The sequence below is a fragment of the Anabrus simplex genome, chromosome 1, assembly GCF_040414725.1.
Source record: "Anabrus simplex isolate iqAnaSimp1 chromosome 1, ASM4041472v1, whole genome shotgun sequence".
NCBI lineage: Eukaryota > Metazoa > Arthropoda > Insecta > Orthoptera > Tettigoniidae > Anabrus > Anabrus simplex.
Genome location: NC_090265.1, coordinates 561,226,826 through 561,239,054, shown reverse-complemented (window position 1 = coordinate 561,239,054; position 12,229 = coordinate 561,226,826). Strand labels below are relative to the sequence as shown.

At 37.2% G+C, this 12,229-nt stretch overlaps 1 protein-coding gene across 2 annotated transcripts in view; it reads left to right on the top strand.

Moving 5' to 3' along the window:
- Positions 1-12,229, top strand: part of Tsf3 (Transferrin 3) — a 195,186-nt gene that overhangs the window by 151,048 nt on the left and 31,909 nt on the right. For both annotated transcript variants that reach the window (XM_067144871.2, XM_067144870.2), the window contains exons 11-12: positions 1,669-1,824; positions 10,843-10,941. In XM_067144871.2, coding sequence (XP_067000972.2) covers positions 1,669-1,824; positions 10,843-10,941 — 255 coding nt within the window. The remainder of the gene's footprint in view (positions 1-1,668; positions 1,825-10,842; positions 10,942-12,229) is intronic.

Here is a 12,229-nt window from a genome sequence, read left to right as displayed (position 1 = left end):
CACATATACCTTGAATAATTCAGATGCCTTAATGCTACAATTTACAGTAGATTAAGCGTTGCATTAAAATATGACACCATCACTTTGAAATTTACACACAATTTACAGAATGCTGGAGTCTGTTCTTGAAGCATCCTACATTTTTGGAAAAGACACACAGGACAAACACAGGAGGAGGAATGGAACCTAAGTAATGGAAAGGAACAAATAAATGATGATTCAAGTCATATACAGTAGAAGTCTACTATAGCGAGTACGGCATATAACGAGAACCCCGTTATAACGACAGTTTTTGTATGTCCCTTCAAAATTTCTATGTTATACTGTGTATTATTCTTTGGTTTCAGTGAGAGCCCTATCACTGATGTGTCCATTATTACGAGCGATTAAGCGTGCGCAATTTTTTCCGTTATACCAGTACAGTTGATCCGTTATTGGACAATATAAATTTTCCAGCTAACTCATTCCTGTTTGCCAGCGTTTCGCACCAGTGTGCTGAATTGGACTCATCAGTTGTTAAATAGCACACCCACCAAGAGGCATGGCTAGTGCATACCGCGGAGGCCACTGCGTAGGCAACTTGGAGACACAGGCAGTGCCACTTTGTCCCTCTATATCACTTTTTCCGTTACCGATATTTATGCATCCCAGGGATTATGTTACATGCGATCGATAACCTTCGGTATAGTTTGCTCGCTATGTCCACTAGTGAGCTCTCTCGTCGACATTCGAAGGCGATGTTGCAGACGTTTAGTAATACCTGTGAACTGCTATTCTGTAAAGAAAATTAGAAATAAAAGAAGAGAACATGTTTTCGTAATAAATGCGTAAATAACGTGGCCGAAAGCAGTTGTTAACTCGTTAAAAATAAAGGTTGAAGTAAACGATCGCTTAATTTTAATATTATATACTGAAATTAAGTAAGAATGTGATACACCTCAATATATGGCACATCACTGATTTCAGAGAATAGTTTGTTTTCTCGCATCTACTAAAATTTCGGAAAGGCTGTTCTCATGTAAATTTTTAGCGAGGAGGTTATCGTTTCTCTACATGTGTTTGAAATATGTTTTCATGATACTTATACAGTTAGGTTAGGTGATGCTGTTTGAAGAAGACTGAAATGTTTGTCACAGAAGCCTCTGGAGTGATACTATAACTTTTTCGGAATGAAATTAAACACACACTTTCACATAGTATTGTATTTTCAAAAATAAAAAACAAGTAAGCCGTAGTATGGACATCATTTGCAAAAACTCAAGTTTTGAACAAACTCATTGCCGTTTCATACTGATTTTAATGTGCATGGGGGTTTTTCCCAAATTTTACAAAAATCTGATATACGGTAATGACAGTTTGCTATAGTGAGTAAATTTTTTGCCGTTATGAATTCTCACTACAACATTCTACTGTACATAGAAAGAAAGAAAGAAAGAAAGAAAGAAAGAAAGAAAGAAAGAAAGAAATAATGGGAAAAATGCACTGACAGGTCACGGTGGGAAAGGGAGCAATAGAAAGAGATGATGTGGACAAGCATGGAAATACAAAAGGTGTATGAAGATGTGAAGATTGTCTTTGACTTAATAAAGTCTTCTAAATTAGGATACAACAGCATTGTTATGCAGAATAGTGTGTTTTATTCATGATAACATGTACTTTCTCTTTTAGGCTGGAACTCTGTTGTTGCTGTATTCCAGAGCAAGTCATTACTTCCAGCTGTCTGCCCTTATGAAGCTGCCATAGGGCAGTTTTTCTCTGAAGCATGTGTTCCTGGGTTGAATGAATCAGTTTCATCCCTCAAGAATATGCTTTCCCTATGTGAAGGTATGTATTAATTCAGTAACAAATTTCAAAATTACCTTCTGGGATAGATTTACCGGAAGATCTTCATATGGTCTTACCAAGTATAAGTGCCAAAAAGACAGTATTGAAAATTACATGCATCACACAACACATTCAATTCATAAGTCATTGTCTCTGAAACTAAATGACGTGCTTACTCTACATCAGCCATGTGCAGATGCTGGGAAACAGGCAGCGAGATGCTACACAGGCAGCAGGCACATTATATCAGCACAGGGGTGTGATGTCATGGTACATAGTGCTCTCGTGCACCGTATGACTGTAGGGTGCATTTGTAGTTAATCTCAGTTAACGTAATGGTGCTTACTGCAGAAGGTTCAAAGCGGAGACTCTCATAATCAAGGTAATTTCAACATGAATTGGAAGTATTGTACTTATTCATGAATGCTAAAGGGTTGGCAAAGTGTTTAATTTGTCATAAAACATTGAGCCAATTGAAAAAATTCAACCTAAAACAAAATTATTTTGATATACTGTATAGGCTTTTAGGCTTATGCCTATACAGTATCATGTCTATAAGTACGGGCCATGAAAGCATCAATGGCAACAAAATTATATTGTTTATTATATTAAGGATTGCAATCAATATAAAGATGATCGTCTAGCACTAACAAAGCTACTAAAGGAGGAAATGATCAACCAAGAGGAGTATTATATTCACATATTTCAGACTTTGTGATTAATTTATGTCTAATCACATTAGCATATCAAATATGGTTCAAAAGTGAATATGCACTAACTATGAAGATATAATTCTGTTACATGTTATTAGCGGATTGCTAGATGGTTCGTAAATGTGATTATTAAAAGAACCTAAAACCTGAAATTTTTATATATAAGAATTATTTGATGTAAAGGTAAGTCAAGTTTACATCACTCTTTACTCTCAGGACAATGAAATTGTAAATATAAAAATGAGCCAGCCATTTGCCTCTCCTACAGAATATCCCTTCAATTGGCAAAATGATTACAATGTTCATCAGATGGAGGAGATATGATAAAAGATAGTTTAAAAATGGGGGCCAGAAGAATTTAGTTCAAATCTAATTTTCGAAAAAATGATTTGGTAAACCTAACAAGATGGACTGTGAATCGATGAATTCAAGATCTTAGCGACGACTTACATAACTAACTTGTACAACTATGAAGCAATTTTATTGTTTTACTCACTGGCATTGGATGATAATACTGATGAAACTCACATGGCACAACTAACCGTCTTCATTCACGGCGAAGATGCAAATCTTCTAATTACAGCAGAACTGTTGAATCTTGTATCAATGAAAAGTACAACTACAACAACAGTGTGTGTTGGCCTCCCATGGGAATTGCTTGTTAACATTACTACAAATAGAGTACCTGCAATGGAAGAATGGGCTTGTTGGACTATTCAATATAAAAACTGAAAAGGATTCATTTAAGTGTGAGCTTTGTTTTTATTCACTGTATTCTATATCAAGAGAATCTGTGTGCGAAAAGTGTAATACTGAATAACGTTATGAGTGCTGTGTCGACAGCAGTGAATTTTATTGGATTAGATCTGTTGGGCTCAATCACCGTTAGTTTAAGATACTGCTTAATGACCTTGATTGTGAATACGATGAGTTACCGTATTAGAAGGAAGTACGATGGCTCAGCAGAGGGAAAGTTCTTGACTGATATTTTGAAATTTGCAAAGAAATAGCATGGAAATGAAAGACAAAGTGACACCAGAACTCCAAAATAATAAGTGGTATGTGCTTTGGCTTTCAGGGCTGATATCACTGGCTATATGAATTAATTGAACAATTCTTTACAGGGAAAAGGTCAGATAGTACCTCAAATCTGATAAAATAGTACTCTTCAAATTGAAACGGCAATTCTGGGGACGTCAGCTAAGAGCAAGGAACATCACACACTTCCTAAAACTACCTAGTGTTGATCATTTGGTGCAAGAATTATATTACGAGTAATATGCCAATATTATGGACATTCTGCATGAATGGTTTGAATCAAGATTTCATAATCTTGGTGCTCTCAAAACCAAATTTAAACTATTTATCATGCCATTTTTATCAAATGATGATGACATGCCCCTGGAATTAATGTGATAGGGATTTAAAAGACAAATTAATCACAAAGACAAAATTATCAGACTTCTGTCACAATTTCCCTCCTGCTAGATTTCCACGTCTTCATACTCATGGTGGGAAGATGTTGAGTGTTTGGATTGACGTACTTGTGTTAACAGCTCTTATCAATGTTAAAAATACATAAATCTGGAAAGAAAAATAGACTATCAGATGTGAACCTTAAACATGTTTTGAGAATACATTCAGCTCAAAACATAACACCAAACCTTGAACAACTTACTCACAAAAATATTATCAATAAAAAGTGTTTTCCTGTTGACTGAAGAGTGGTATAGTTTCTTGAATATTATTAAAAATGGTGTCATAATAGCTCTTGCAGCTCTAAGAGTAAATTTCATTGTGGAAAAGTAACAGTAATAATAGTATTAATAAAAGTAATCACACGTAAAAGAAAATCATATCATCTATATAATACTCATTGTACGCAGAATACATTAAAAATATATGAATAATGAGTACTATAACTACTACTTAAGAGAAAGTTTAGAAAATATATACATTTCTACAGTATACTGAGATATCGCCTTTGATTGAGAGGTGAAGAGGAGGATTAGTAAGAAGAAAATCTGTGAAAGGAAGAGGGAAATAATGATGAAGAGGCAGTAGAAAGAGGTGTTTTCAAGTCATAACTTGATGATTCATGCATGTTTACGTCGTATTTCGAGACAGGCATGTTTAAAAGCTGAGCTGCTGGACATGCTTCTGACGTCCACTGGTAAGAGATTCCATTGTTGGGCTGTGGTAACGGTGAATGATTTCGTGTAGATTGCTGTTCTGTGTACAGGAAGGGATAAGCACATGGTGCTGCAGGATCTGGTATTTTTGTTATGGTCTGTGATGCATTCATGGAGATAGGCTGGTTGAGAAGTTTTAAAAGCAGAGTATGAAGTGTGCGTCATTCTTGCAGGCGAAGCCACCCGAGCCGTATGCAAGACATTGTGACTTGGTCAGCATAACGAAGTCCACAGATAAATCTTACGCAAGCATTCTGAGCACTCTGTAATTTCCTTCCCCAGTCTACTCCTAGGTTGTTGTAAACTATATTGCAATAATCAAAATGAGGTAGTGCGAGTGATTCAACAAGAATATTCTGTAGTTTAAAAGGGAAAGTGGGCCGATTACCTTTGATGTTAGGCCCCTTAAAACAAGCATAATAGGGAAAGTGAATTTGAATTTACTGAAACAGTGTAGCATTCCATATATTTTTCTACACACAGATATAGTTTAGGCAGACCAGGATAGAGGTTCATCAAATATTATACCAAGTTTTCTTACATTTTGGCTATACTGGATGGGAGCACCACTTATGGACAACTGTGGTAACGCTGTTTGATTGAGTTTGCGAAGTAATTTATGGTAACCAATAATTATTGCCTGGGATTTTGTTGGGTTTAATTTTAATTCATGATTTTTGGCCCATATATCTATGGTCATCAAGTCTTCATTCAGGTGAAGTGTTTCTGAGTGTAGGTTTTCGGGTTTGCTGTGTATATATATGTAAGTCATCTGCGTATAAGTTGTATTCACAGTGTTTTAATCTGGAAGCTATACATTTATATACAAAGAAAAAAATTGGGGGCCCAGTACAGATCCTTATTGTATTCCTGTGTCATCCATATGCCAATTTGAATATTCATTGTTGTTCTTAAGTACACACTGCCAGAGACCAGCGAGATAGGAACTGATCCACTGGAGTGCACTCGCAGAAAAATTTAAACTACTTAATTTGTATATAAGTATGTCTCTGTCAACAGTGTCGAAAGCTTTTCTAAAGTCCAAAAATGCTAGAACTGTAAGTTGTTTGTTGTCCATAGCTTGCCTTATGTCATCAGTCACATGTGTTAATGCACTGCAAGTGCTGTGTCTCAGTCTAAAGCGAGACTGGTGGATATCGAGGAGATTGTGTTGAGTAAGATAGTTGGTAATTTGCTTGCGAACTATGAATTCTAAAGCTTTTGACAATATGCATAAGATGCTAATCGGACGATAGTGACTGACGTCCTTTGCCAGTCTTATTTTTGAAACCAGGCGAACTATGGCCATTTTCCATATTTCTGAATAAGTCCCCTGTTGCAGTGAATAATTAAAGATATTCACCAATGGATAAATGATGTGGTGGAGAATTTTCATGAGCATTTCGTGACCTACATTGTCTATACCCCTAGCCTTGGTCTTGATGAGTTTTATTGAGTCAATCACTTCTTGCGGTATGATGTGACTGAAGTAAAATTTATCTCTGTGTGGAGGTGGTGTATTATCATATGTATTGTTTTCTCTTTCACGACCGGATAAATTCCAGTTGGCGAGATGAAGTAGTGGTCATTTAATTCATCTGCGTTAACATTTAGTTCTTCGTTAGATTTCTGGTTATTGATGCCAAAATATTTAATAAATTTCCACATCGTCGCAGGGCGTTCATTAGGTCTAATCAAGTTATGGGCGTAACGTAGTCTAGCGCTTTGAATTTTAGAGGTTGTTTCATTACGCAGTGTTTTATAAGCCTGGTGGTTTACTTCCGTTGGGTAGTGTTCGTATCATCTATGAGCAGTGTCTCGTTTAGCCATTAAGTGGCGAATTTAGTTATCTATCCATGGTTTAGGAACTCTGGAACCTTGTCAATCATGTCTGTAAAAAGGTATCACGGGTCTCATATCTTATGTGGAAATAGAGGGAATTAGTAACAGCAGACTATTTGAGAATGGCATATTTTGGACTTTTTCAGTCCCATATTTCATATGGGCTGCTATTGTGGGGACTTTAATCTTATGTCCATAAAGTATTGCTAATTCAGAAGAGGCTTGTTCGTGTAATGTATAAAGCTGGTTCTTCTGAGCACTGTCGTCCCCTTTTTATCAGGCTTAAAATATTAACAGTTATAAATCTGTATATTTTTATCTCATTATTGTATGTTAAAAACCATCTGAATGAATTTACCATCAGGGAAAATATCCATCAACACAATACTCATAATAAGAGTAATATTGATGTCTCAGGGGTAAAATTGTCATGGTACATGCTTCGAAAATATTACAAAACTGTCGAGTTGAAACTCTGTACTGTCTAACAAATTTGTGTTGAAGTCTCCCATTATAATGTGTTCATAGCCTGGAAGACGGTTTAGTATTTCAGTCTCAAGGTCGGTCAAATACCCTACTTTCAGAGGCTTCTAAACCAGTCCTAGGAAGCATTTCACTCTAAACAGTGTTATCTCTACAAACAAAAACTCTGGTTCACGTTCATACTGTGAAGGTGAATGGCTAATTACTTGAGGGTTGAGGTCTCTGGCAACATAGGCAGCCACCCCCCCCCACCGCCTTTACCCTTGCGGTCATTTCATAGGATGTACCCGTCTATGTCAACAGCTGAGCTGGAGCACTTGTTGCTCAACCACATTTCAGACATAAGAATTGTATGGAACTGGCATGAAAAAAAAAAAAAAAAAATAGGTCATGCATTTCATTCACGTGCGTTTGGGAGAACAAAGACTGCACATTACAGTGGCAAATGTTAAGAGCTCTTGGAAATTGTTTCACAGTTTCCTTCCAGATAGTAGCGGCTGAAACAGGACCTGGGTTTACTCTAACAGGTATGTGTGTGAAGGGAGCGGTTAACAGAACAGGGGGGTAAGGGGATAGAATTAAAGGAATGCACTTAGGCCTGCAGTCATCAGAAGCATGTCCTTGTTGTGTTAAAAGGTATGCCAACTTCAGAACAGAAAATTAAAACTAAAACAGAACTAACAAGAGGACTACATTTAAATACAGTTCAAGCAATACTGATTACTGCAGAAATAAGAGAACACGAAGCTAATAACAATGACAGAACACACTACAGACAAACTATACAAGGTAAATCACACAAATGAGTCTAATTTTAAAATAGAAGGTTCTAACTAGCGATGTTATACTTGGAAAACAGATACCTAATATAGTAAAAGATGTGATAGGAAGTGTGTTACAGGAGAGAGTGAGGGGGCGGGGGGGTGAGGTAGAAAGGAAGAGTGAAAGTTAACTGTAGTGTATTCCTACAATAAAAGCAAGGGAAGACAATATTTTGGTACTCACATTAAAAGCTAATGTAGTTCTGTATTGATGTTTGCAGATTACAATCTCGGAATATCACACGTGGTTGATACGACGCCTTTGTACAATCTGCCAACTTAATTATGACATCCCCGTGATCAGTCAAAGTGTCCCTCAGTCCATGAACAGTGATGGCTGCCTTCAGAATTGCTAGACGAGTTGCAGTCAATTCTTCCCATATCGTGGTAGGTGTTCCTTTTGGTTGGTGCTTGCATATGAAAACCTCTTGCCTGGAGCGGAAGGACGTGAACTTCACAGTGATGGGCCGAGGTTTTCCAGGCACCTTCAGTCCTACTCTGTGGCTCCTGTCAATGTCAGTTTTGGTTACCTTGGCCTTCAGTGTATTGCAGAGGCTCACAACAATGTCGTCTGTGTTCTCACCCTCGCTTTCAGCAGTACCAAACAGACGTAACTTGACCTCCTTTGGTACTGTACCAGGGAGTCTCACTTCGCCTCAACTTCGTATTTGAGATGTTTTATTTCTCTTTCGCGGCACTCAAGTTTTTTGTTTAGTTCATTCACCAATTCAGCATTGAACTGGAGACTACGCTCAAGTTTTTCACCACAATTTCCATCACCTGTCTCGCCACTGCACTTACAATACTGTCTGTTACGGAGTTTCTGTGGAACAGAGAGAGGTGAAAGAAGGTGTGGACTTGAATGGGTCTAACTATGATATCAAAAATTAATTTAAAACTTTAAATGAAGGTTATATTTCTTTTCAGATCTCAAACTTAACATTCTTCACTTTGTGAAGAGAAACCAATGTATTGGCTACAATGACAATTTTGATACCAGAATAGAAAACGCCAGAATAGGGAATTTAACAGCTGTGGGCTTCAAGCCCCAAATTTACAAGTTTACAATGTCGCTAAAGTAGTGTTTTAATTAGACACAAAATTCCAGAGCACATTGCTCTAACCGATACAATTTACGGCCTTCCAAAGGCACCACTCATTATTACACAAATATCAGAAAAGAGCTTATATGCTCTCCAAATTTTACCAAGGAGATTGAGCTCCCAATTCCATACAGCCTACACAAGGCAACTTTATACAAAACCTTATAATCTCAGGCGCCTCTAGGTATAACCTATCATTTACAATACCATATGGTTTACACAGGGGTATCTAGTACCCATGCTACCGGGCCTTCGTGAAAAGAAAGAACAAGTTAATATTACTGGCCCAAACTCAAAATGCATGGAGGCGTACACTTGCGCTCCTTGAAAACCAAGTTTTTAAAACCCTACTTGGGCTTGTGGCCTGATGATGCAGAGGCTAATCCCACACTACTGAGGTGACTAGAAGAACAAGTTACTTGTAATTTACAGGAGAAATCGATTACAAAATCATAGTCACCTCAAGATAAATTGAAGGGAAACTCGAGAGGGTAACACACTCTCGATCCCTGATTTATAGTTTTAAGTCGTTATGAAATTTTACATGAGAAGTAGATTACATTCTTAGGAAACGGATGGTTACATTGTTTGAAATTAGAACCTTCCCCTCGTGTAAGTGTGCGGAGATAGCTACAGAGATATAAAACTGGTGGCCATTACCTGGGCTGATGTTCTGCCTGCCGAAGAATGAGGCACCCGCCTTCTGGCTTAACACACACTCTAAGTAACCCGACGGTCAATAATACAAGGTAGCTCGAAAAAGCCGCAGCTTATATCCCCGAGGGGAGGGTTCAAGAAGGCTCTGGACTAAGTCCGGACACAACCTCTCATTTTTATTGGCAGAACAGAAAGCAACGAGAAGCCTATAATTGGCTGAAAAATAATTACAGAAAATTTGTGATTGGCCAGACTCAAAAGCTGGCGGGAAGAGAAGGAAGTGTTGCAAACCTTGAAGTATCAAAATAAATGAAAGTCAATTTAGTTGAGAAAACCTATACACACAAAACTTCTTTAAATCACTCATTCTTCCACCTTGCACCAGAGTGCATGACCTCAGTTTATGTAGGAGACATCTATGGAAAAAAGTTCAAACTTCTTGATATACACCAAAACAAAACAAATCCAATCAGTTTAAGAAACTTTAAAATAACATATTACTCAATTATACAGTAGTGACATATTCTGATCAATGTCCCAACTTTATGCATTAGCGTTTTCCAGAGTTGTTCAATAGATATTGTTTCTTAAGGCACTTCTTTTAAATGTGCGGGGTTGAGGTGTACCTCCCAGTACACTGTTCACAAAGCGTTCGGAAAACACGGCCTCGACCAGTGCCATTCTCACCGCCTGTTCGATTTTGTTGGCACCACTGCTGACACTACCACTACTACTAAGGTGATGATCCATTTTTAATATTGTTTTGAAATACACAAATTTATTTATTTATTTATTTATTTATTTATTTATTTATTTATTTATTTATTTATTTATTTATTTATTTATAGCATATAGATTGGGCAGTCTGTGAGGATGCGGACATTGTTCTTTTGTGTTCATGTTTTCAGAAACAGAATTAAAACAGTGACTTTCCTAACAAGGTAGATTCATTCCTTCTTTCCAGTACTAAAATTAACTTTGAAAATCATGTATTATGCAAGGTTACTTCTCCTCTTTGCATACTAACCACTTCTTACATCCTTAGTAAATTAGATTAAACTAAATCACACCATAGTGTTCAGGTAGTCATCTGTTCATAAAACATACTGCTAATAGTTTTCTATGGAAATATTGGCACTGTAGCTGGGTGATTCTCTTATACTATTCTATTATGTTCCACACTTACCAGAATGGCATTTATTTTCAGGAAACACTCACTTTGATGAAGCTGATGCATTTAAATGCATAGCTATAGGTAAAGGGGATGTAGCGTTCGTTACCTGGAAGACTGTGATTAGCAACACAGGTAAGAAATAAACAAATTTGTTCTCATTGTGTAATTGAGGAGTCACTAACTCTGTTGATTTACAGTTTGGAGTGTGTGTGAATAACTAGGTATATTCTGCAGATTCATATTAGAGGCTTGGAATGTCTTTCATAATTAACTCGATAACATTATTGTTGAGTGTTCTGTATTAAAAATTATAATGGTTGGGGAGATTTACCAAATCAATACAGCCTTACAATCACTCTTAGCGACTGATTATATTCACAAAAAAAAAAACACAGTACATGTTACGGCTCCTAAGAGCCATATTCACCTGGTACAAATAATCTAAATTAGAATAGCCATAAATAAGACATTGTCTACATGATGGTGTGCACAAACATAATAAACATTTAAAACAAGGTCAAACACGTTAAAAACACTGTACACACAGAATGTATGAAGTACATTCAACTTTAATTTTAAAATAAGTTCATAGTCCAAATTAAAATCGAAAATTGAAACATGCAGTTTCTTCAAATTACAACAGTCACATTTTAAAAATTCTTCTTGAAGTTAAAACATATGCCTCTCCTGCAATGTTCGTTAAAAAAAAAATATATTTTGTTGGCACACGTTAATGGAGGAGGGAAAGACTCCTCAAAGTTGAATCCTATGGCTGTATTGAATTGTGCAGAACTTTTTCATTTGTAATAATCTAGTACAAACATGTATTCTTGTTTTGTTCCTTTAGAGCAGACTCCCTTTCTAAGTAACATGGCCAAGCTTGGTGGCCGTTGCTGTGTGTCTATTGTACCTACATAAGGGCTGTACCTTAATGCCACGGCCGCTTCCTTCCCACTCCCAGCCCTTTCCTGTCCCACCATCGCCATAAGACCTATCTGTGTTGGTGTGACATAAAGCAACTTGTTAAAAAAAGTCTTACTGAATAACTTGCTTTCTGGTACAAGGAGAGTTCCGCAGGATTTGCCATCCTTCCTACCTCGTGTGTGTCAGTGAACGAGAGTTTGGTCGCTGTCACACCATTCCTGTTTGCAGGATTTGCCATCCTTCCTACCTCGTGTGTGTCAGTGAACGAGAGTTTGGTCGCTGTCACACCATTCCTGTTTGCTCTTCGAAAACCCATCATCTTTGTTGAAATGGTTAATAAGATTGAAAAACAGACCATGATTTCACTAAGCAAGCAGGAGGTTATTACATCATCCACTCGCCCAGATATGGTATGATTGGGAGCATGGTTAGCGTAGCGGCTTAGCTGCTCCCTGGATGGCTGAGATTCGCATCCTGATCTATTCCAGCTTGGAAT